Source organism: Melopsittacus undulatus, chromosome 1 (assembly GCF_012275295.1).
Source record: "Melopsittacus undulatus isolate bMelUnd1 chromosome 1, bMelUnd1.mat.Z, whole genome shotgun sequence".
Taxonomy (NCBI): domain Eukaryota; kingdom Metazoa; phylum Chordata; class Aves; order Psittaciformes; family Psittaculidae; genus Melopsittacus; species Melopsittacus undulatus.
In genome coordinates, this window is record NC_047527.1 from 151,695,132 (window position 1) to 151,720,425 (window position 25,294).

At 47.5% G+C, this 25,294-nt stretch overlaps 2 protein-coding genes across 4 annotated transcripts in view; one reads left to right on the top strand and one right to left on the bottom strand.

Annotated features, from left to right (window-relative positions):
* ZDHHC3 (zinc finger DHHC-type palmitoyltransferase 3) overlaps nucleotides 1–9,105 on the top strand; it is a 33,717-nt gene extending 24,612 nt beyond the window's left edge. For 2 of the 3 annotated variants that reach the window (XM_031045170.2, XM_013127923.3), the window contains exon 7: nucleotides 6,871–9,105. In XM_031045170.2, the coding sequence (XP_030901030.2) occupies nucleotides 6,871–7,113 (243 nt within the window). In that variant the 3' untranslated portion in view covers nucleotides 7,114–9,105. Of the gene's footprint in view, nucleotides 1–696; nucleotides 2,367–6,870 lie in introns of those variants that run through there. The other variant, XM_005144722.3, reaches the window with a different exon arrangement.
* Nucleotides 9,106–10,903: 1,798 nt separating this feature from the next.
* Nucleotides 10,904–24,516, bottom strand: TGM4 (transglutaminase 4). The gene is made up of 14 exons (XM_034068189.1): nucleotides 24,436–24,516; nucleotides 20,052–20,240; nucleotides 19,855–19,961; nucleotides 19,416–19,545; nucleotides 18,506–18,624; nucleotides 17,029–17,136; nucleotides 16,395–16,569; nucleotides 16,060–16,198; nucleotides 15,762–15,865; nucleotides 14,649–14,900; nucleotides 13,366–13,707; nucleotides 12,456–12,625; nucleotides 12,066–12,202; nucleotides 10,904–11,242 (listed from the first exon to the last, which is right to left on the bottom strand). The coding sequence occupies exons 1-14, from the start codon at nucleotides 24,446–24,448 to the stop codon at nucleotides 11,101–11,103; spliced, it is 2,127 nt and encodes a 708-aa protein (XP_033924080.1). The 5' UTR covers nucleotides 24,449–24,516; the 3' UTR covers nucleotides 10,904–11,100.
* Nucleotides 24,517–25,294: the final 778 nt, after the last annotated feature.

Below are 25,294 nucleotides of genomic sequence, written 5' to 3' on the forward strand. Positions count from 1 at the left end.
CTCTGAAAGACCAACCTCGGTTATGGTTTTTAGACACAATACAGGTAACTCTTATATGTTTCAGCTGGCTGCTTCATGGTTTTTGTTCTCCCTCTAACCTTTACTAAACAATGCCAATGATTTCTCTCAAATCAGTATCTTATTTAACCTCTTCTCCCGGCTGTCAGCCCATGCATGTTGTCGCAGTGGCTCTAATGAAGCATTAAGAGGCACCAGGCAGATTCAGCTACACTGAGCCATGGGCACTTCCTGAACTTGCTTGGTGAATCTGGGAGCATTACAAAGATCATCTTTGGGTTTGGTATTTTTTGTCTGCAAGCTTATGATGGTTTCCTCTCAAACCTTTCCATCTGGTTAGTACACGATGTTCAGCCATTAAAGCACACACTTTCTGGTTGAGTTTAGGTGGTGGGGTCTTTTAAATTGACATGAGGGGCAATTGGATGGCAGGTCTTGAAAGGTTTATGAAATAGCTAAGCCTGAACAAGATGGAAGTAATTTTATTTCTGAGGAATACTTTCTATCCTTACAATTTTTTAGTATAAAACAATGAGAAGAAAAGGAAACGCAGGATAGATGTTTTCTTTTACTTACTCCAGCCTTTGGATAAGGGGTAACTGAGAATAGACCTTTCCCCAAATCCAGAACTACCAAAATCTGAGTGTTTGACTGAAAATGTGATATTTCTGTTTTCAGGGAATAGAACAGTTGAAAAAGGAAGAGAGAAGATGGGCTAAAAAAACAAAATGGATGAACATGAAAGCAGTATTTGGCCATCCGTTCTCTATAGCATGGCTTAGCCCATTCGCAACACCAGACCAAGGAAAAGCAGACCCGTACCAGTATGTGGTCTGAGGAATTCCTGACCAGCATTTCCACTAAAATAGAAACATATTACAGCACTACTGCTACAAATTTTCCATGAATGTTTCAAACAGAAAGCAAAACAAACTTTTTTATGTCTATTCAATGGCTGATAATTGCAGAGTCAAAAAGAAAAGGCCCTGTATTTCACAATATCAATTCGAGATCTCTGGCTGAAAGTGCTGCTGCTTTTCTTATTCCCCTCCACCTTTCTTTTTCTTTCTCTCTTTTTTTTCCCTTATTTCTTTATTTTTTTAATATTATAATTTTGTTAACTTCCCTGGCATTTGTTTCTCTCTGCTTTCTGTATGGCATAACTAATGTGAAGGGGATCCTCTTTCTCTGTTGTGCCCCACCTCTTCTGAGTCGATTCTCATGCTGTCCTCCTGACTGTGATGAGCTCTTTGGAAGACATATGAGTGCCAACAGCCCTTCACAGATACCTTTGGACTTCTTGAAGGAGCACATTGCTCTTTCATAACTGAACTTGATCGGGGCAGCAGACACTTCACTTACCAAAAGGTGCAAGACAAGAACTCAGCACTGCAAGAGGGCCAGTTGACCTGGTGATCACATACAGTACTTACATGTTGCCAACACCAGTTCCTACCCCACCCTCCTTTTTCCTTCCAGGCACAGAACTGATTCCATCTTTCTGCATTGTTTTGTCTGTTCCCTCCCTGGTGTGCAGGAAATTGTTGCCCTCTTAGGATAATGGTGGCAGATTTAGAAGACTCTTTGGATTATTAAATGCCTTACACTTTGCAGGAAAGAAAGAAATCTAATTTTCAAGTGTTTAGAATAGCAGAATCATCTTGTTTGTGTGTGTTTGTCTTGGTAATGACTTGTTAGAGCAATGCCTGCTAAACAGTGTTAACGTGAAAAACTGACCTGAATGCCCAGATTACTATAAAGACTGATACTGATGGGATGTGTAGGTGTGCTGGGGTGATGGATTCTATATTCTCAGCATTGCCCTGGTTTAGAGCTTTATAAACCTTTTCTCATACTTGTGCATACATGTGTAGGTGTGTAAACACACACATGTATGTGTGAGCCTTTTAAATTGGGAAATAGTTATGGTAAGGAGCATGTATATCCTTATGAGCTGTGTGGTGATGGAAGTGGGAGGGACAGAAGGCATTCCAAAACCAGGCAGAACTAACCCATTCTTAACTACAACTGACAGTTTGTGTTCAGGCAGGAGCTTTATTATGTTTTTGGATCGTGATTCCTGTGGGCTCATCAAATGCATTGCAAGCAAAGGAAAACCAACTCAGCTGTGTCCATGACTTCCAAGGAATCTTTGCTTTTCCTTGGTTTAAGATGAAATGGGATTTTTGTTTTAGACTGCTTCAAAGCCATGGGGGAAGGGAGGGAAATCAGGGAAGGAGGAATGGAATGGATGTCTCATTTTGGAAGTAATGTGAATGCTGCATCTTTTCAATCTGTCAATGCTTCCATATGGAAAACAAATGCAATAAAACTTTTCCAAAAACTTGTTTGCTTGTTCTTACTTTTTCTTCACTTCAGGTGTTGGCAAAAGTCTGTTGTGATCCTCTGAGCTTTCACTTCTGTACACAAGCAGGCACGTAAAGGTTAACTGAGTAGTAACTTTTATGTTTAAATATGGGTTCATCAATAGTACATTGATCTATTAATCGGTGGCTTTATTTCAGCACTTGGAAGAGGCTGTTAGCAACTGCTCTGCTGTGTAAGAGGGCTGTTCCTACAGTCCTGCTTGCTCAGGGTACGGCATCAGGAATAGGTTGTCATGTCTGCTGAAGGACTGCATGGAAGGAACCACAGGCTGCACCTTGGTGGGAAGAGCCACGTGAAGGAAATGTGGCTTCTCATACATGTTCCCTTCACAAAGAGAAGTTCAGGAAGAGTTTAAGTTTAATCTTGTTGACTGAAAGACATGCAGGTGGCAGCTTGAACTGATAGAGTCCAGCCCTAAAGCTGTCTTGACGTAAAATCAAGGCTTTAATCACCCAGGCCATTACAAGTGACTGCATCTCTGTACAGATCATTGCTTTAAATCTTGTTTTGATTATGAATTCCACTGGTGCACATTCCAGTTTTGGTTTGTTTTAATCACCCTCATTCACTGTGTAGTCCAGGGGAAGATTGGTTGTTCTGGCATTTTGACTTGTGAAAAAGTATGTAATTACTCAGTTTTTCTTGCTTCAAACAGCTGCAGATTCTTAAACAGCATTCTATAGTATGGATATTTGCAGTCAAACTGCTTTCATTTTAAGTGAAGCATCATCCCAGCTTGCAGAAATGTCCATTGGTAACTGGTGTGTGTGTGAGTGACTGGGGGTCCTCAGTTTTGCTTGCACTGTATGACTTGGTGGTACAAGCTGATGGAATTTGAATGATACTAAGTGCAAGTATTACTATGAGCAAGGCAGACTTACACATCTGCTCATGGAAAGCTTTTCCTTGGGCAGGGCTCCCTAATTTCAGGTGCTAGTTCTGATTTAACATGGCTAAAAATTGAAGGACAAACTCAATCAGAGGCAAGGCACTTGTTTTGCAAAGCTAAGTGATGCTTCAAGCAGAAGAGAGTACAGGGAACTGCTGTAGGAACAGTCTGCCTTAACCATGATTCCTGCTAGCAATGCTGCTTGTTTCTTCCCCTTAACAGATTGTTACTGTGCTTTGCCTTTTCTGTTTGCTCTTTCCTGTTGATTTTTCTCTTAAAACAAGATAACACATCTCTTCTAACATGCAAGAGCTGTTCTGCAGATCGCTTCGGGGCAGGCCGTGCAGCCCAGCTTCCTCCTCTGCCACTGCAGGAGCTGATACAGAGGGCACTAGTGGGAGAAGCAGGGTCTATACAACAGCATCACTGGTAACAGGTCAATCTTGTCCTACTGTCCCCATGGTTGCAATGATGTGTCTGTTACTGAAATGGGAGTGTTTAGTGTTTTATATTTCTTGATGTATGTCTTCTGTTTTTAGTATTTGTTCAAAAATATGTAATTGGGAAGAGTGAAAGATGATAGGACAAGGGGTGATGGGTTCAAACTGAAACAGGGGAAGTTCAGGTTAGATCTAAGGCAGAAGCTCTTCCCTGTGAGGGTGCTGAGGCGCTGGCACAGGGTGCCCAGAGAAGCTGTGGCTGCCCCATCCCTGGCAGTGTTCAAGGCCAGGTTGGACACAGGGGCTTGGAGCAACCTGGTCTGATGTGATACATCCCTGCTCATGGCAGGGGTTGGAACTGGATGATCTTAAGGTCCTTTCCAACCTAAACCATTCTATGATTCTGTGATTTCTGAGCTTTTTTAAATGAAAAGCTGCATCATGGAAAGCAGAAAAAAAGTGTCACTTTCATTTGAAACACAAAATTCTCACTTTCTAAAATAATGGTGAGAGATTTTGTGTATATGTATTTTAAGAAAGAAAAAAGGCTTCCATTAAACAGTCACGAAATGCCTGCAGCGGTTGTGCCTTCCTTCCACCCCCCCTTTGACTTATATTTAAGGCAAAACCTCACGCCCTACTGACCGTGGGGCAAGCAGCCGAAACGAGATCAGGAAGCAACTTTGAATACTTCTGCTTGGTTTTAATGTGTGCTGTGAAGGGATTAGTGAGGTCAGGCTGGGAGAGAGAAAGTATGTCCCTGCCTAATCCTGCATTAGTGTAACCTTAGCCTGACCTAGTAAATGCTCTTTGGAGCAGGTGAATGATGGTTGTGTTGGGAGGGAAGAATGGGATTGCTGTCCAGAAGTCCCTAAAATCCTTATTCCCAATCTAGACACCAGCGTGCATTGAAATGGGTTACACACCTGACTGACAGCAGAGTTAAAGCTTGTGCTGCTGGGGAAGGGTTGAAGTGGTTGGTGTCTGTTTCTCCTCCTGCCCTGTGCTGCTTGTTTTCCTTCTCTCTATAGATACTCACACCATAAAGGCTGCAGCCGCCGTGCCGGGTTGTTACTAACCCATTAGAAACCTCTGCAGTTCACTAAGGAACAGCTGACAGCCAAAGGTGGTCTCCTGCTTCGAGCTGCAAAAGCATCTCCCTCCTGGTTGCAAAGCTGCAGGGTGCTGGAGGCGGAGTATCCTGAAGGGAAAACACATGGTAGTGCTAAAACCCTTTGTCAAGGCTCTGCTGTGCACCAAGCATTGCATCCTGAAGGGCTGCAAGAGATGTTCCCAGTGGGAACTGCACATTTGTGAGCTTGGGAGCAGAGCCAAGCCAAGCACAGACACGTGCCTATGCTTACTGGTGCAAGATGCATGTTTGTCCTTTGGGATGGCCAGGTTGGACACAGGGACTTGGAGCAACCTGGTCTGGAGTGAGGTGTCCCTGCCCATGGCAGGGGTTGGAACTGGATGAGCTTTAAGTTCCTTTCCAACCCAAACCAGTCTGGGATTCTAAAGTTCTCCTAAGTCAGCACATGGGGCATGAATGGAGCTCACAAAGGCTTTGCATGCAAGTCCTTACATTGATGCTGTGTTTCCTCCCAGGGCTGCTCATGCTGACTCCATGTTTTTGCAAACCCAAGCTGCTGCTCCCTTGAAATGTGTTATTTCTAAGGCCTGCTGTGATGCCACTGAGCTGCTGCATGTATTCATATCCCGTCTCTGTGAAGCTTTGGAATGTTCTGTGGGTTGTTGGGGAAAAAAGGCAGAAATAGAACATCGGAAGTGTATTTCTCATCCAGCTCTTCTAAAGCTGCTCCTTTAAATGGTTTTAACTGATTTTCCTCCTTTTTAACTTTCCTTGAGTGTCTCAAGACTTGGATCCAGTGTTCTTGCTTCTCTAAGAACAGTGTTTCTATGTGATCATTTGCATATCATCATAACTTATGTAGATTTGACTCCCCTCTTACATGATACAGATGATGGGCATACTGCCCATAGCAGTTGCCTTAAAAAATAGAGACAATTTCTTAGTTCCTTATTTCTACATGGAGAAAGCAACCAGAAAAACCTGTCACTGCCCAAATTTGATGGGCCTGTTACTTAAACACAATCACAGTGTTTGCTGTACTGAAAGTGATGTTCTTGGAGGGAGAATGAGTCAGAATATTGACTGTTCAAGGCTCTGCTCTCAGTTTGACAGCTCCACTTCCCCCCATACAGACTTGCTCACCTACCAGAGGGTGTCCAGCCTCTGTTGTGATTTGTCTTTGACAATTTAAGTGGAAATCGTGTTCTTAAATACTGGCTCTGAATTGGCACACTGCATCACTTGTTCCTATGGCAGCTTCTAGGGACAGGCTTAGATATGGCTGTGATAAATCCCTGAATACTGGAAAATATCCCAGGGTTTTGCCTGTATCTGAACCATTGTAAAAATACCCAGAGAAGGTGAAATGTTGAGTTATAATTGTATTTTATTACTCCTTGGAGGAATACAAAATCCATTCTCCTAGAAGGATGGCTTTTAAGAAGCTATCTCTTTACCATAAAAATCAATAGCCACTGATACCAAGGTCACCGTGATTCAGATTGTCCATGAATCTGGTCTCGGTTTGGGGTTTTGTTGTTAAAGTTGGGGCCTACAAGGATGCTGGAGAGGGGCTCTTCATCAGGGACTGTAGTGATAGGACAAGAGGTGATGGGTTCAAAGTGAAACAGGGGAAGTTCAGGTTAGATCTAAGGCAGAAGCTCTTCCCTGTGAGGGTGCTGAGGCGCTGGCACAGGGTGCCCAGAGAAGCTGTGGCTGCCCCATCCCTGGCAGTGTTCAAGGCCAGGTTGGACACAGGGGCTTGGAGCAACCTGGTCTGGTGTGAGGTGTCCCTGCCTGTGGCAGGGATTGGAACTGGATGAGCTTTAAGTTCCTTTCCAACCCAAAGCACTCTGGGATTCTATGATGAAACTCAGTTACATAGGATGTGTGTCTTCACTGTTAACTAGAATGACATCCTGGCTAGAGATAAGATAGTTAGGAATATACACATATAGACATTTTTACACCTGCTACAGCAGTTGATGCCCAAATACCTGCTATAAATGTGAAACAACCCAAAACCTCTTCTCTTCTTGCAGGGTATTGAGCGTCTCAAGAACCAGAAGCCAACCTGGGAGAGGACCAGCGGCTGGGAAGGGATGAAGCTGGCGTTCGGTGGTGCCTTCTCCTTGGGTTGGTTCAACCCCTTTTCAAGCATGAACTGCAAGAGCCCAGCACCAGCTGAAGCAGTGGCAGCAGCTCCTGCATCTGCAATAATGACCCAAGAAGAAATCGAGCAGTTTCTGGCTCGGGACGTTGCCATCCAGGTGTTACATGAATAAGCAAAGCATCCTCCACTGTGTCAGGAGCAGCTTCTGGGTGGTTTCTGGTTCAGTAACTGCTTGTGATGGAGATTCAAAGGTTTGGGGTTTTTAATGGACTTTTGGTGCATTAAGGTCAGGGTATTTCTCTGGAAGCCAGGTACAGCATTCGCAGTGAGCTCCTTCCCAGACCTGCATCAGCTCCCTTACTGATCTTTTCTTACTTGGCCTGTAAGGGAAGTGTGTCATTGTTGGTCCCAGCTCCCAGAGGAGTCTGGTTAATCTTTGTTCTCACAGCCTTTTGGACAGCTAAATGATAAGCTCTGTTTATCATTTGCCAGGATTAGCCACATTCTCAATGGCCAGATTAATGCAGCTCCAAAGGTTTTCCTGAAAAACACATCCTTTTTAGCTCATCCCATGGATGCTGCCTCTGGATTATGAAAACCGCTGGTGCTCAGGTTTTAGCAGAGGTGGGATATGGGATTGTGGTTGCAGCAGATGGTGACCTCTCACTGGGTATAATTCCTTTGGGCTCTGGAATATCTCCAGGGATGAATTCTAACCCTCTGTGCTTGTGGGCTGCCCAAGGCTGGTTGGTGATGCCTGAGCAGTCAGTGGTGGTGGTCCAGGGAAGCAGGAATGTTTGCCCATGCAGCCAAGAGTGGGCAAATACTGGCTGAGTTATTTAGGTGCTGGTGGGGGGGAAGCTTCCATCCTAGGGCTGTGGTTCATTAGCACATGGGATACATGGAATGGGATCAGACCAGAAGGCAAGCAGATGGTCTAGGCCATGCACCAGGACCATTTCTATGGTCAAAGAGAAGAGGGAGATGTGGGCATCCTGCTGCTGGGGGTACTGGCTCTCTCCATTTGACTTGTCTAATTTAGTTTGTTTCATTTCTTGGTAGCCACTTAGTTGAGATTGAATATTGCCTCTTAACCTTACTGGTGTTTAACCTTGTCCTGTTGGTATTTGCCAGCAGGGTTTCCTTAACACTAATTTTACAGTCAGCTCCTGGTGACCATTGGTAAACCCATGGACTGAACATGTGTTGCTCAAGGAAGGTGGCAATATTTGCAGCAGAATCATGCAGAGGTGACACCAGCCTCAGCATCCAAACCAAGCTACAAGCACTTGGTGTGCTCCAGGTGTCAATGCAGCTTTAATTGAGACTGTTCTTCACTTTCAGTTTGCTGTCTCCCTTAGCATCATTGTCAGTACAGTCTGCAGGGTATTAGAAATGTGATCCTGGTTTTCCCCCCACAGGACATCCATCTCCCCCTCCCCTGCAACGTGGACCAAAGATAATTCTTCCTCTTGAACGTAAGGGAATGGAGTCAGGGGGATGAGGGCTTGGTACCTACATGAAGGTCTTACTACTAACCAAAGCCACACCAAATGGGATCTGTGCAAGATTCTTTTCTAATCCCTTTCTCCCTTTCCAAAAAGCATCTTAAAATCTATTAATGGATGGGTTGGACAGGGCCTTGGGTGACATGGTTTAGTGTGAGGTGTCCCTGCCCATAGCAGGGGGTTGGAACTGGATGTTCTTAAGGTCCTTTCCAACCCAAACCATTCTGTGGTTCTATATCATTCAAGGCTACTGTTCAGGGGTGAGATTCATTCCTGGCTTTGTCATCTGCCACAGCAATCCATCCCTTCCTTCTAGCAAAGGAACTGAGAACAAGCAGGATGCTGTGACTGTTAGCATCACAGCTTGGCGAAAACCCAAGGGGTGTTTCCAGTTGTCCCATTCCCTGTCCCCTCTGGATGTCTCCTCTTTGTCAATGCAAAATAGACTTAGAAAAAGTCATTAGGAATTGTGTATTTATAAAAACCTTTATAAAGGGAAACACTGCATCTGGGGGGAACTGAGGTGTTGTTCGGACCTGAGGTCTTGAATGTCTTTGCTCTGTGCAGCAGTATGATAGTGAGGGAAGATGCTCTCCTACTTCTGCACCTACTTCTTCCTCCCTGTCAGCATCCCACAGGAAAGGGACATCAGGGACATAGATCTTTAAGGAATTTCCTACACAGAGCAATAAGGATGTTGAAGGAGGAAAAAGGAAGAGTATCCTTTTTAGCTCATGTTTTCTAATTCTGGCTTTGCATCCAGTTAACTTCCCTGCCTCCAGTGTGTGTCTGCAGTGGGAATGGTGCCTCAGGGTCCTGGGGAGAGAAACTGGGGAATGACTGATGCTCACCTTGAGGCAGGCACATGGGGACATCAGCTTGATGATGGTGATGGCCTTCTCTGTGGAGACCCCTTTGATCTGGTTCTAGGTCAGCTTGGCTACTGTTCTCTTGTTGGGGTGTGTATTTTGGTGATGCTTCTCAGGATGCAGATCCCACTTACGTGGCTTTGGGTAGGCATGGATGAAGGCAGCACATTTCCTCCTCCACTTTCAAACCGGCTTCACCTCCTCAGGAGACCAGGGTTCCTTCACTTCTGTTTCCCATCTCTCATGTTCTTCCTCAGGTGCTGGCATTTCAGGGTTTGGATTCTTAATAGCTCAAAGAGAAAAGCAGTGTGAAGATGAGGGTGAAAGCCACAAGAACTCTTTTCCCTCCTCCAACATCATAGCTATAGTCTGAGATGGAGACATAGCCATGTGCCTTATTGCAGAGCCATGGGCAGCCCTGACTCTGGTACCCAGACCTGAAGGGGTGACTTCCTACATCCACCAAGTCAGTTCTTCTGGCCATGCTGCTGTGGTCCTGGCAGGCTCACTGAGCCCTGGGGAAGGTATTCCTTGAGATCATGCTGGCAGTGCCACCAATGTGGGGAGCAGGAGAGGATGCTCCCCATGCTGCTCAGTGTAACATCATCTGCTGGAGATCCCTGTTCTGGTGTGAGATGTTAATAGGTGATGGACAGGGTTGTGGCAGACCTTGTGCTTTTTATCTGGTGTCTTCTACAGGGGTTTTCTGTGCAAGTAAAGAATTTACATCTCTTGAAAATAGAGATGCATTGATGTTTGTAACTCCTTTTTATGCCTCCGGTCGCTCTTGTACTGATTAAAGATCTAATACTTCAACTGCCAAGGGCCTGCTGCTCTTCCCTTTCCCACAGGCACCACACACATGAGCCCTGCACCACTCACCAACATGCCACTGCAGGAGGTGGCCCTGCAGGGACCAAGGATGCCATGGGTATGGGGGCCGAGGCAGCCTGACCACCTTCCTCTGGGGGCTTCCCAAGTCTTTGAAACACAAGAGAGGGTCAAATCCCTTCTTTTGCCTCTTTCCTCCTCCTTTTTCTTCTCCTCCTCCCTTTGTATGAGCTGGCACATAAAATGACTGAGCATCCCTGCAAGTGTTCACACACTGTGTAGACGAGGCCTCAGTGCCATGGGTTAATGGTGGCCTTGGCAGTGCTGGGCAATGGTTGGACTGGATGAGCTTGATTCTGTGTTTCTCTGATGACACATTTCTAGTACTGGGAATGCTGCTGCAGATCCTACTGCTTCCAAAACATGCTCCAACTCCCCCCCCCAAAGGAAATGGGTGGGACAGGAAGAGGATAAACAAGAAATGGGCTTTGGAGAGACTGTGCCAGGTTTGTTCTTTTTGTTATCTAAAGACAGAAGAGGTGCATGCCAGTGCGTGCCCAGCTGGCAGTGAGAGGGAATCACACAGGAGGGATCTGCTTAAAGCCTATTTGAGCTGCCCATGGTGCAGTGAGGTCCCTGGTCCCCATGTAGGACCACAGCCAAGTGGCTATAGAACACCCCTGGGCTGAAGCTGGCACCTCCATGAGCTCCAATCCCTGGCCTGAAGTGGGAACCATAGGACCCAATCACGCCATTGATTTTAACATCTTTATTGAATCACAACTGCAATCAACACAACTGTGCCCTTTCAATCAGTTTAGTTCTCTTCATGGGATTTGTGCTTTTTACTTTAACAGTACTATCCAGCAAGGAAGGAGGCAGGAAGTGTCTGATACATGCAACTTGGTTACAAAAGGCCTTTAGTGAGGCTGCCCCACTGATGTACCCATCCTACTCGACAATGGTGATGGCTTTCTCTGTGGAGATCTCTTTGATCTGGTTGGAGGTGAGCTTGGCTACTATTTTCTTCTCTCCTAGTCTGGTTGGAGTGCAGATTACTTCAGACTTAATGATCCTGCCAGGCTTCACATCCCTAAGGACAGAGAGAAATAAGTCATCCCAACGTGTCTGAAGGGGGCTACAAGGATGCTGGAGAGGGTTCTTCATCAGGGACTGCAGCGACAGGACAAGGGGTGATGGGTTCAAAGTGAAACAGGGGAAGTTCAGGTTAGATCTAAGGCAGAAGCTGTTCCCTGTGAGGGTGCTGAGGCGCTGGCACAGGGTGCCCAGAGAAGCTGTGGCTGCCCCATCCCTGGCAGTGTTCAAGGCCAGGTTGGACACAGGGGCTTGGAGCAACCTGGCCTGGTGTGATACATCCCTGGTCATGGCAGGGGGTTGGAAATTGGTGCTCTTAAGGTCCTCTCCAACCCAAACCACTCTGGGATTCTGTGTCTCTATGAGTTATGGTTCTTATTTACTGCTTTCAAATCATTTCTCTTAAAGAACCAGCTGCTGCCTGTGTTCAAGCTGTTTCCCTTCTCCCAGCACCAAGGTGCAGCAAGAGGCTCTCAGCACAGTGGTGCTGCCTGTTGGTCCCAGTGATGCTGGGGATCTTCCCCAGAGCTCCCAGAGACCCAATTTAGGGCTTCTGAAGGAAGCAGCTGTGTTCCCAGTGGCTGGGCAGCACCCAGCATCACAGCAGGAACACAGGGTGAGCCCCATTGTACCCAAATGCACTGAGCACATCAACCCATGTGTGGGTCTTTCTACTGCACCCAAATGTGGTTCAGATTCAAATGCAGGTTGCAAAGGGGCTGGTTACTCCAAATCCCCCAACTGCTTCTTCAAAGGAGATGTAAAAGGAAGAAGAAACAGAGTCCTGCCATGCTCATTTCATACCAGAGTCATCTCCTTACCCCTGATCAAACGTTGCCATCTTAAATATGCCCAAGCCCTCCACCAGCAGCTTGCAGTTGTCCAAGGGCACGTTCAGCTTGTTCTTGAAGATGAAGGCACAGGTGAATTCCTTGTTCAGTTTGGCTGTTTCTGGCATCTGGCAGAGGAGGAAATAAACAACCCCAAATACCAGGGATGAGAGGGGTAATAAGGATGCTGGAGCTGATGTAGGATTGCTCCTCACCACCAGCATGGTGGAGGACAACCACTCACTGGTGGCTGCTCCCCTCTGGAGACATTCCAAACCCACCTGGACCCATTCCTATGTGACCTGCCCTGTCAGGGGCTTAGACCCTATATGATCTTCAGAGATCCCTTCCAACCCTAATGGCTGTGGGGTTCTGCCTCACCTGGACAGTGATGGGGGGGTACTCAAAGTTCATTGTCATCTCCTTGGTGAGTTTGTCATCTGTCCCTTGGACCTCAGCAATGGCAGTGACGTGGATGAGGACTTCATCTTCCACTGATGCCAGTGTCTTCATGTATGCGTCAGCTGCAATGTTCAGAGGGACCTGCACCTCTGCAGAGAAGAAAACACAACTCAGTGGCTTCATCACACACAGGGATCGAGTGGCAAAGTCAGCTCTGGTGTGGGTATGGAATGAGATGTATTCATAGAATCATAGACTGGGTTGGGTTGGAAAGGACCTTAAGATCATCCAGTTCCAAGCCCCTGCCATGGGCAGGGACACCTCACACTAGTCCTGGTGTAATGGTTGGACTTGATCTTAAAGGTCTTTTCCAGCCTGGCTGATTCTATGATTCTAAATCTCCCCTGTTTTAAGTTTAAGCCCATTACTCCTTGTCCTATGTATGCATGAGAACACTCAGCAGCCACCAGTAGCAAAGACTTCTTTTTATGAGTGACTCACACTTGAAATGACCAACTGCTTTTAACTATTCCCACTCATTAGCCTCCTGTTTAGCAGATCTTAATCGCAGTGCTGGGAATCAGGAATACAACAGAGGTCACTCAAAGATCCACAAGGAACAGCAAACAGCCCTTGGGATCAGCCAGGAGGTTGACATTTTCCTGGGTGAAGGATTCAGACAGGGCCTTCATGGTTTGGTGCCTGCTATGGTGGGATCCCAGGCTATAACTGAGGCTCCTAAATGCAGGAATAAGAGACCTAGGTGGCAATTCCTGCTCTTTGTGCCCTGCTCTGCTCAAATAGTGAAGCTATTATGAATGAGCTCGAGTGGAACCCCAGCCTGCCACAGTAAAGGGTCCATAGAACACAGCAAGCTCTCTGTGCCTACCAGATTTGCCTTCAAGCTTGACGGTCTCCTTGACATGTCCAAGGCTGGCCTCGACTTTCCCAGTATAGGACTGCAGCTGGCAGGAGCTGGCGAGGTTGATGGTCCGGCTACCAGGAGTCGAGGTCTTCACAAGGATGACCAGTTCAAAGGGATTGCCAGGATACAGAGGTGCTTTACTGCTTATCTCAAGCTGGAGCCCAGACTCAGAGACTGTCTCCTGCAGGACTGCAGGCTTGGGGTTCACATGGCCCCCAGACGAAGCGAAGCGTGCACGAGGTACCATTCCTGAAGGGCGGATGAAGGAGGAAGCTTTCTGCATGGATTTCCTCTCGTCTTCAGAGCCTGGATGAAGAAAAAAGATGGGTAACAGCTATATTTGGGTGCCAAAGAGGGACTCCATCAGGGGATGTAGTGATAGGACAAGGGGTGATGGGTTCAAAGTGAAACAGGGGAAGTTCAGGTTAGATCTAAGGGAGAAGCTGTTCCCTGTGAGGGTGCTGAGGCACTGGCACAGGGTGCCCAGAGAAGCTGTGGCTGCCCCATCCCTGGCAGTGCTCAAGGCCAGGTTGGACACAGGGGCTTGGAGCAACCTGGTCTGGTGTGAGGTGTCCCTGCCCATGGCAGGGGGTTGGAACTGGGTGAGCTTAAGGTCCTTTCCAACCCAAACCAGAGTGGATTTCTATATCTCAGTCTCCTAATACAAAACCACCTTCTCTTTACTTATGCTTCTGCTTCTGAGCAGGGAGGATGTCAAGGCATCTCCTGCTCAAAGACCCTCTTGATTTATGGTACCACCAGATCTAACTGTAGCATTTTGGAATGGAAGAGTGTCCTAAAGGAGATGCTTTTCAAGGATGGATGCTCTTAAACTTTTCAGCCTAGGGTTTTCCTGCTTCTCACTAGGAAGGGTTTAACAGTCTAACCCAACATGGCTGGATCTGAGAACCATGGGGAGGGAATGTGTGGTTTTGTGTTTCCAGTATGGTCTGGGGAATGGAAAGACAAGAAGAATGAAGAAATGAAGCAGAGGTGAGTCCAACCACTAGGGTGGTCACTCAGGAACAATTCCTTGCCCAGAGGGTGCTCAGGCATTGGAACAGGCTGCCCAGGGCAGGGCTGCAGGCACCGTCCCTGCAAGTGTTCACACAGCTGGAGACGAGGCCTCAGTGCCATGGGTTAGTGGTGGCCTTGGCAGGGCTGGGAATGGTTGGACTGGATGGGCTTAAAGGGCTTTTCCAGCCTGGTTGGTTCTATGGTTCTATTTTAGGTGATGGGGCAGTTACCTTCAGGGAACTTGTACTGCCAGGTGATGTCTTCCCGCTTGTCCTGCCCCACAGCTTTTGTGCTGATGTTCATGCCGATGCCTTGGGTCTCTGTGTTAATCCTGATGTACTTATTCTTGCCGTTCACCTTCCTGACCACCCAGTAGACTTTGTCAGCATTCACTTCTGCATACACAAACTTGCTGTCGAAGGGCAGATAGACATCCCCTTCTCGGATAGCCTTCAGCGGGCAGGGACCACACTGGAAAATGCCTGGAAAGCACATTCAACAACACTTACTCTTCCAAATACGAGCAAAGCCTCCAGTTCTTGTCCCAACCATCAGACCCACTCAAACTGGAATCTTTGGCCATGGCTCTTAGTAGTAAATACTCCTCCAATTCAGTCATGAGCTCCAAAAGCCCCCATGTATCCCTTAGCTCTTTGGGCTTTTTTATAGGTGACCAAGGTCTAGTAAGAGCTTTTATATGTTTCCCCCCACTTAAATAAGCAAGTTTAAGGTTTGAAAGTCATGGCTTGGCGATGAGTCCATTGAGTCTAGCCACTTGTGTTTGATCTGGCAATACCCCTTTCTGCACAGCCTTGAGGATTCATGTTTTCCTTCCCACCTCCAAATTCCCTCTGTCTGTGCAGGGAGGGTAGTCACTGATTTTGGCACTGGCCCCTTTCATTTACCAATGAAGTAACTCATGACTTCCACAGGAGAGCTCTACAGAAAGCATCTTTAATGGGGAAAGCTGTGTCACCTCCTACTACAGATCGCTTTGAGTCCTCGACTTCACCCATCAGAGGATGATGGAAAGAGACATCAGCTCTGATTATCCAGCTAACCTCTGTTAGCTCTGTATGTGTGTGCTCTCACTTCTGAATTAACATTCTCCTACAGCTCCTACATTCTCCAGCTTCCTACAAGGTTGCTTTTCTGCCTATTGAGACGCTGCTCCTCCTGTGCCAGGCTGAACAAGAGGAGTGAGACCTCCAGCTTTAGGATGTTGCTGCCCTAATACATGAGGATGTGCATGGTGAGCACGTGCTTTGCTACCTGTGAGCCATGGTTTTCCTGTCCCTGCCTCCTCTGTGAGTTACTGACGAGCCTTTCTATGCAAATCCTACCTTGGCTTTGCTCCTGAGGGGTTGCATCGATTGCCTGCCAGCCATCAAACCCTGCTGGCAGGTCTGTCCGCTTCATCCAGACATCGTTCCACACGTGGAAGTTCCTGTGTGCATTTGGGGTGGAAAGGAAAGGAGTGAGATGGAAAACCCACAGTCTTCTCCCTTAAGTCTTAAGTAAGAGCGGGTTTAATGGGGATCTATGTGTTCCTGAAGGAGTTGCTAAGGCTGGGGAATGAGGTGCTTTGGGATGGTGGTGCTGGGGGGGGGGGTGTTAAGCATCAGCCCCTTTAGTCAGTACCAGACAGAGTCGAGGGACATCCCGTTCAGCTTTTCTCCCAGTTCATTCAGGTAAATGTCCACTCTCAGGTTCTCCTCCGTGTCGTGTGCCGAGTTGAAGTTACTCACGCAGCGGGATGGGATCCCCAAGCAGCGCATCACTGCAGCACAGACAGAACACAGCGTCACCAAATCACCCAGGCTGGTGTGAGGTGTCCATGCCCATGGCATGGGTTGGAACTGGATGAGCCTTAAGGTCCTTTCCAACACAAATCACACTGGGATTCTATGGTGACTCTTGCACCCCTGGTGTTCAGAGGGACAGTGGTTAGAGAAGGGAGACAGGTCACCATTTACCTGTAGTGAGGACTCCTGCGAAGACCCAACATTGACCATAAAGGACCGGCTGCTTTGTTTTGTAATACTGCTGCAGGATAGAGACACTCCCGATCCAGTCCAGAGGGGATGTCCCTTTGTTGTAATTCCCTGACCAGTTCCCCAGCAGGACACCGTTGTCATCATTGGCATTAACCTGTGCAAAAGAGAATGATGCTGAATGAGGCTTAAACCCAGGGTCTCTGTCTCCACAGCCCTGTGACAGGCAGCAGGGCTGGTTGGAAACCCTCCAACTGGATTATATAGGGAGAGGTGCCACCACTGCTCAGGGAAGCCAAAATGAACTCTATGTCTTGCATCTGAAACCCTAAAGCTCCAAGAAGGGTCCCCCCATAGAGAGCAGTAACCCCCCAAAACCCACCCTTTGTATTGGCCCTCCCTGAGGAGGGATAACCACTTGGGGCAGCAGCAAGCTGTATCTGTGGTCATGGGGAGATGCTGTATATCACTCACCTCTTCCCCTCACCCAAAATGGCTTTCTCATTGCAGTTTCCCAAAGGAACCCATCCCAGATGGTGTTCAAGGCTCCAGGGGAAGAAGAGCAAGAGAGAAGTAGGAGGGAAAGCTGGAGGGGCAAAGCACAAGAGAGGCTTACCAAAGCAGACATGGCTCTGGACACCAATATAGGATCTCTTCTATTGCTCATCTTGAGCTTGCTTTTGTCCAGCAGATACATGCAGGCATCCAAGACGAACTCCTCAAACTGTTTTGGAGAGAAAACAGAGACATGTTTATACACTGCTCTAAACCAGGATTTGCTCAAGTTTATTCAAGCACTTGGATTGAATTGACCAGTTCTAAACGTCCTTTATGGTATGGAATTCCCAAGCCTATAGGGCTCCCAAAAGGTCCTCTCTCCAAAGGGGAGCTTAAATGACCCACTCATGCCCCAGAAGACAAAAGCCTCATGTGTCTTGCAAACACAGTTGGAGCCTGACCCAGCAATCCTTACTCCTGTGAGCAGCCCTATGTCACCAACGTCATCTCCCTGCAGCTTACTCACAAGAGTAATGGAAGTTTAAAGAGCACTATGTATTTTCAGCCTATTGACACAGGTATGCAATGAACCCAGGGAGAGGAGAAACAGATACAGAAATTGAGATTATTATAGCAAAAGATTCCTAACTAGCAATTGCTGATAAAGCTCCTTGAGGTTCAAGTCATAGAGATGTCAAACATCTAATCCAATGAAGCTCAGCAGGATATCAGTCTCTGTATCCATATTAATTCCCATTGCTTAACAGCAGAATAAATATTGGGATAGGAAGTGCAGTGTGGCCAGTGCCCTTTGGCCCTTGGTGGAAAAGGCAATGTGAGCACTTTTGCTGGGCTGTCTGTATCCTGCAGCTTGAAATCAGACTTACAAAACAGTGTAAAATAACTACAAACATATACAAATCACGAGCAAACAGATCCCAACGTTGTGGGGTGGGAATTCTGTGTGGATAGAATGTAGGATGCTCCCTTTGGGTGCCTGTGTGTTTCCTATGGCGTGCAAATAAACCTGCTCTGGCATCTCCCTCTTATCTCTACCTGCATTTGCCATTGTACTCAATGGAGTTATCTCAGAGGCAGCCTGAGGAACACCCTTCCTGGGAGGGCAGGATGCTTGTGTCCTGCATCCAACTGCTCACCTTGAGGTGTGGGAAGGCAGCATTTGAAGGATGACAACCTCTGCCACTGCTTTTCCCCCTGGTCTTTCCCCATCATGATGCAACAAGTAAATAACCAGATTTGTTTCCCCTCATTGTGTCTCATGAGCTGGTTCCCAACAGCTCCTGTGTTGCATGGGAGAGGGGAGGACTCCTTCTGGGAATCGTTTCAACCAGAAATGCTCTGTTTGCACATCCTCTGTTCTGATTATTACCATGCCATTGAATCCCGTTCTCCAGCTGTGGATGGGGAAAACACTGGAGCACACAGGTTACTCCAAGCAGGTGAAGCTGGCAGGGCTCTTCAAACACTTTGAGCTACTAATGGGATTAAACTGTTTATAGCTCTGATTCATTGAACTAAATGCCTAAGGCAGAAAGCGCATATAAGGATAATAACACCAACAAGTGCTGCTTTACCTGCCCGAAGTTCCATGGTTTATTGTAAATCTTGTATGCAGACCCAACATAGATGTAGCCTGTGTCATTGAGCACGTACTCCTTCCTCTGTGCCTCATCAGCCATGAAAACAACATCATCTGGAGCAAAAGAAGCCTCAGTGTTAGGTGGTTTGCATGCAGTAGTCAAAGCTTTCCTGCTGGCAGCAGAGACCTTGGGGGCTGATGTCAATCAGCAGCACACATTTTTGTCCCATTACTTTATCATCTGGATTTTAAGCCAATGCAATCATAGAATCATGGAATCCCAGCCTGGTTTGGGTTAGAAGGGACCTTAAAGCCCATCCAGCTCCAACCCCTCCCACAGGCAGGGACTCCTTCCACTGGAGCAGCTGCTCCAAGCCCCTGTGTCCAACCTGGCCTTGAGCACTGCCAGGGATGGGGCAGCCACAGCTTCTCTGGGCACCCTGTGCCAGCGCCTCAGCACCCTCACAGGGAACAGCTTCTGCCTAAGAGCTCAGCTCAGTCTCCCCTCGGGCAGGTTCAAGCCATTCCCCTTGTCCTGCCCCTACAGGCCCTTGTCCCAAGCCCCTCTCCAGGTTTCCTGCAGCCCCTTCAGGCACTGGAGCTGCTCTCAGGTCTCCCCTTCAGGAGCCTTCTCTTCTCCAGGCTCAAAGAATCCCAGTTAACCATAGTGCTGACCCAGGGAAAGAGACAGGGCTGACAGAGATGTCCTTTAATCCAGCCCTGAGGACTCCCCAGTGAGGAGCTGTGTCATTGCTATCACCCAGCTTCCTGCTGGCTCCATGAGGATGCTGCTTGTGGTGTTTTATGGGGAAAAAGGAGTGTATTTGGGAAAGAGAACAGGAAAAAACATGAGGAAAAGCTCCTTAGGGAGCAGTGATTATCACTGTGGTTGCAGGACCACTCACCTGCACACCAAGGATTGAACAAAAGGTAGATTTCACCGTTCTGGGGCTTGTAAATGTTATTTGCAGTCTTTACTGTCAGGGTGTATTTTCCCACTGGGGCCAATGGTGAGCTGGTGACAGACATTAGGCACTGGGGAGGCAACAAAAGAGACAGCATGATGGACCCTCCATCACAGCCACAGGCACAAGCACCATGCTACAGGATCAGCAGAAGGGACAAAGCTGGCAGCCAAGGGCACCTGGGCAAGGAGAGAGGGGAAGGATGGGATGGGTGCATCCTGCATGTGCAGTGTAGGAGCAATGGGTTATACAGGATTAAACAAGGCAAAGCTGCTGCCCACCCACAGTGATAAGGGTAAGGGAAAGCAGGGCAGGGAGAGGAGGGTTTGCTCTGTAGCTCCCAGCAGGCTTGGCATTACAAGCATCCCATGGACTCTACCTCTTTGCCACTGCTCTTGATGATGGAGATCTGCCACCTGCTGAGATCCTCCTCTCTCCTTGGGTTCAGCGACATCAGTGTGCCCCTGGATCTCATGGGGTTTTCACCTGGAAACAAACCCAATGCAGGATGCAGGAGGGCTGCACAGGTCTGCAGTGATGGCTACATCATCCTGATGGCCACAGAGGAGCACTCACCGATGCTGAAGTGCAGCGAGAGCTTGTCGGAAGCCTGCAGGTCCCTGCTGAAGGTGAGCAGCAGCTGGAAGGGCTGCCCACGCCGCACCACCAGGTTGCTGATGGTGTAACCATCCGTGTGGTGCAGGCGGCAGTTCTGGCTCTTGACGAAGTCAAGCCCAGTGACATTCAGGTCGCTCCCTGGGAAGCCTTCAGCAGGAAGGGAGAGGGGAAAGGAAAGAGACTGATGGTGAATTGCTCAGCAAAGACAGTTTTCTTCTCCTCAATGGAGCCCCATGAGGTGCCAAAACATCTAAGTGTCAAGGGACATTTAAATGGTACAACTGTTTATATATATATATACATAAAGAGTATAGTATGATATTGTATGCTATGCTCTGATGTACTATACTACATCACAATGTACTATACTATGCAATGCTATGCTACACTGTACTAATATGATAGGATCTAATGTGGTAAGATAAAATAAAATGTAATATATGATATAATATGATGTATTACATATATGTAATCTACAATGTAACATGATGTATTACATGTATGTAATCTACGATGTAACATGATGTATTACATATATGTAATCTATGATGTAATATGATGTGTACATATATGTAACATACCATGTAATATAATACATTGTAATATAAGGCTTTGAATAGCCTGGCTTAGTGGGAGGTGTCCCTGCCCATGGCAGGTGAGGAGTAAGACTAGATGATCATTAAGGTCCTTTCCAACCCAAATGATATGATTCTCTTGCCATCATATCATTTTGTATAACTGATAACATAATATATAACACATAACATAACATAACCAAGTACTTCATAACCAACATACTTCAACACAGAGACAGTTGTGTTGCTGGGACTGCTTACAGAGGCAGGCAGTGGAGAGAGTCCTGCAGCAATCTGCCTGGATTGAGGGATGCCTGACCTCTGCGCTAGTTTGGCATCCCATGTCTGCTGTCCCACTGCCTACCCTTGCACACTGCCTGCAGCCAGACGCATGACAGCTCATTCTGTTGTGATACTGGAAGTCTTGCTGCTGTCAAAGTCTTGCTTCTCCCTCAAAACCAGAGCAGGGAAGGCACATCTGCATCCCACCACTGCAGCTGCATCCCCCAGCATCTCACACCACCAAAGGTCCTGTGCCCATGGTCCTGACACGTCCCTGAGCTCTCTCCTTCACCTATTCAGCTGCTTTGCTGGTGGCACCTTGTCAAAGTCAGGACTGTGACAACAACTTCTGTTTGCTGCATGTCTGTGCTGTGCTGAACGCATGGAGCATCAGGTTTCTGAGTGTTACAAGTGATTCTTTGCTATTGCAGGTACTAAAACAAGTAGTAGTAGTTGTAGTAGTAATAGTAGTAGAGAGATATGGAGAAAGCACTGCTTGCCAACGCACATTCAGAGGTGATGCTCCCAAGCAGCCCTCAGTTAGCAGAGGGCAGCTTAAAAATTAAACCTCACTGTTGGGACTTTGATCTCAGTGTAATCCTTATGGCAGTGCTGAATGTATCATTTATGATTATCAAATAATAGCTAACGGTAGCTTTAGTTGCTCCTTACAAAACACAGCACATCATAGACTCAAGCTGGGAGTAAACTGAAGGTTCCAAAATTCAGCTGCCCTCAACTGCTGAGATCCCCAATGTCTCAGGATGCCAAAGGGCTGGAGAATGGGTCTCTTCAAGACACTGAGGCTGATGTTTTACATTTCCACCCCAAAATTAGCCCCAAGTCATATAACAACAGTCACTGACCAACCTCTCATGGAAGTCTGAATACATGGATCTTTGCAACTTGGTTTCTCCTCCAACCTCTCATGCCCAGGGCTCAGGGCTGTGTCATAGGAGTGGGGCTGCGAGAGGCACAACCTGGTGCTATACTGGAGCACAGAGAAAGCTTTCAGTGCCGATGGGATGTGGGGCAGTGCCTCAGGCTTTGGGAGGTGTGACAGGGAAAGCCGGAGCATGCCGGAACGTGGCTGAACCGTATTTCTTCGGGAGTGTCTGACCTGTCTTGTACCTGCCCATCAAACACCCTTAAAGGATAAATGTCGTGTGAACAGAACAATACCGCATAAGCAATTGGCTCAGGAGTGATTCAGATGCAGATATGGGAGAGTCAGGAAATTCAACCCCACTTACGTTAACCCATAAATTAGCAAATCAAAGGCATAATGGTGGAAGGGATTAATTCAACAAATGCCTTGGCAGATTCACACGGCATCAGGCAGCCCTGCTAGGCTGAGCTCAACCAGAGCCATCCATAGGGAAGCCACTGACACCTGGAAGGCAGCAGCCTTGGGTAAAGCAAACCAATGGACCCCCACTAGATGACTACCTCAGTGTATTTCTTCTTAGGAACTATATAAACCGGATTTCTCTCCATTACTTAACAGTTATCAGTGGTACAGCAAATACAGACTGAAAACTGGCCATCACCTTGTAAGTGATTTCATTTCTGAGTGCTTGCTGCCTGCCAGATGCCAACCTCTGGCTGATGTTGTGCAAGACAAAGTGTGCGGGGGCATCTATATCTGTATTAATGTCAAGAATATAGACTGAAATAATTGCTTAACCTTCTTGAGAAGGATGAAGGGGAAGTGCCTCTTCCTCAGCATTAAAGCTGCTCAAGAGTGCTCTCTATGGAAACACTGGTGCCAGGATGAGAAGCTACCAAAACCAGCTCTGGTGATGGGAAAGGGCTATGGAGGAATGTGGGAGCTGAATGCATAGGGTGGCTGTGGGAAAGGGCTCTGGGGAATCTGTCCTTACAGCATTTCCTAACTTAGGGACTTCATTTCCATCCCCTGTTTCTGGACATTCCCAGTGTTGAGGATGCACAGATTAACAACAGAGACACAAGGAACACAAGGAACATTAAGATCCTTTCCAACTCGAATCATTCTATGGTGTAGTGGTGATATAGCAGTCCTGGAGTAATGACTGGGCTTGATCTCCAAGGTCTTTTCCAACCTGGCTGATGCTATGATTCCATTCTATGCTTCCATGCCCTGAGAGCACAGAGGCAGTGCCAAAGACCTGTCCCCATTCACACTGCACTGATTCCTGCACAAACACGCACGTGGTACCCGGTGATCCAAGGGGCTGGGCAGCAGCCAAGCTCCCCAAGCAACCCCTGTGTGCCCCTTCCTGCCCTGCCTCCTGCCTGGAACACGCTCATGGTGCTGAGCTTCATGTTGAAAGAGGCTGTTCTCACTTCTAGGACAAGCCAGAAGCAAACCCAAACCTCAGGGGTTCTCACATGGTTTTGTTTCCTTTCTTGAAGCAGGAATTCCAAGGCAGTGATTTTATTGTCATCTCCTCATTCCATAATTTACCCTTATGGAGCTCCTTTCTGCACTGCCCTACTGGCCCCATCGCATTGCTACCTGCTTGGGAAGAAGTTCAGAGCTACAAGCAATAAGAGTGATCACCCAGGACAAAACATGAGGACTTTGCACTGGTAAGAACCTGAAGCCTTTTTAACATGAGGATGAGGTGATGTGGTTTAGAAAAAGTAATGTGGAGCAGAGCACTTACAGCTGGATTCAGTGGGAATAAGGGAGAACAGGATGGAAGTGGGATGAGAACAAACCCTCTCACAAATCCCAGTGATATGAAATCACATCCCAGAGATGCTGCTGCCCAAGAGTTCCTAGGGAACTTCAGCTCATTCACACCCAGAGTACTAAAGCATGAACCAGAGGGGATCAGAGCAGTGCCAGGACATCATTCCCCTACTGATGCTGCAGAGACCTGCTCCTGGCTCCCCACATGTGGGGTTCTGAGCATCCTGGGTCTGGCTCCAGGAGCACAGCCAGTGGTGGTAGCTCTGCAGTGCTAAAGGAGTGACTCAGGCACCTCTCTAGGTAGGTGTGGGATGTGCTGACAATAGGCTCACATCCAAATAGATCCTCTTTCCAGTTACTCTAAAACATCTGTTAGATGGTATCAGTCATCACTGAAGAGTAATAATCTCCACGTTTAAGTAGCCTGAATAAAAGGAGTTCCTTTCACTTTGACACAGGACAAGTTGAAAGAAGCTGCATTAATTGTCCATTACCACTGATAGAACCAGATGTTAAGATGTGAGCTGCACTTCACAGCTGGTTTACTGACCTGTCCAGGTGCAAAGCTCTGTTCCAGCCTAGTGGATTCTATAGCTCTAAAATCAGAACTGGCACAGCCACAGCAAACCCACCCCCTTTGAGCAGCGGTGGCATTGAAACAACTTCCTGCACTATGGAATACCACTGATAACGTGTTCCCCATGGCAGTCAGAGGGGTGAGAACTCTCCACCTCCACTGGGACTGCCCAATGGAGACCTGCCAAAGAGCACATCTAACACAGGGGTATGGAGCAGTGAAACTCACCGTTGCTGTTCATGGTTCTTGTCAGTGTTCCGACCCGAGATGCCTGTGATGCTGCTCCTGAGCTCCTGAGTAGCCTGTGCCACTGGCTGCTGAGTGTGGAGGAGGAAGGCAGGCTGCCCTTTTATCAGTGTCTTGCTCTGAGGTGTCAGCAGGGCCACTGCCAAGGGGAGGTGTTTAGAGAAAGGAAGTGCCTATGGAAAAAAAACCATGACTGCAACTCCCTGTGCACATAGTCAGAGCCTGGAAAACAGTGAAACCCAAATCCCGACTCACATGGAAGGCTGGTTTGCACAATCAGATGACAAGTGGACAGACCCTTCCCTGACAAAGTGTAAAAGCATGGGCTAGATGAGTAACAGGAATACACCTATGCCCCAGCATCCAGGTTACTGGGGCTGCAACAGGAGGGCTAACTTTACAAGGAAGCCCACAAACACTTAATCCATAGGAAAACAAAGCTCCCCATTGGGACCAGTCTTAATTCTTTGATGATAGTGAGACTTTTTTCATTGCATTTAGGACACAAACACTTGAAGCTGTGGGTTAAAGGCACAGAATGGTTTGGGTTGGAAAGGACCTTAACATCATCCACTTCCAACCCCCTGCCATGGGCAGGGACACCTCACACCAGACCAGGTTGCTCCAAGACCTGTGTCCAACCTGGCCTTGAACACTGCCAGGGATGGGGCAGCCACAGCTTCTCTGGGCACCCTGTGCCAGCGCCTCAGCACCCTCACAGGGAACAGCTTCTGCCTTAGATCTAACCTGAACTTCCCCTGTTTCACTTTGAACCCATCACCCCTTGTCCTATCACTACAGTCCCTGATGAAGAGCCCCTCTCCAGCATCCTTGTAGCCCC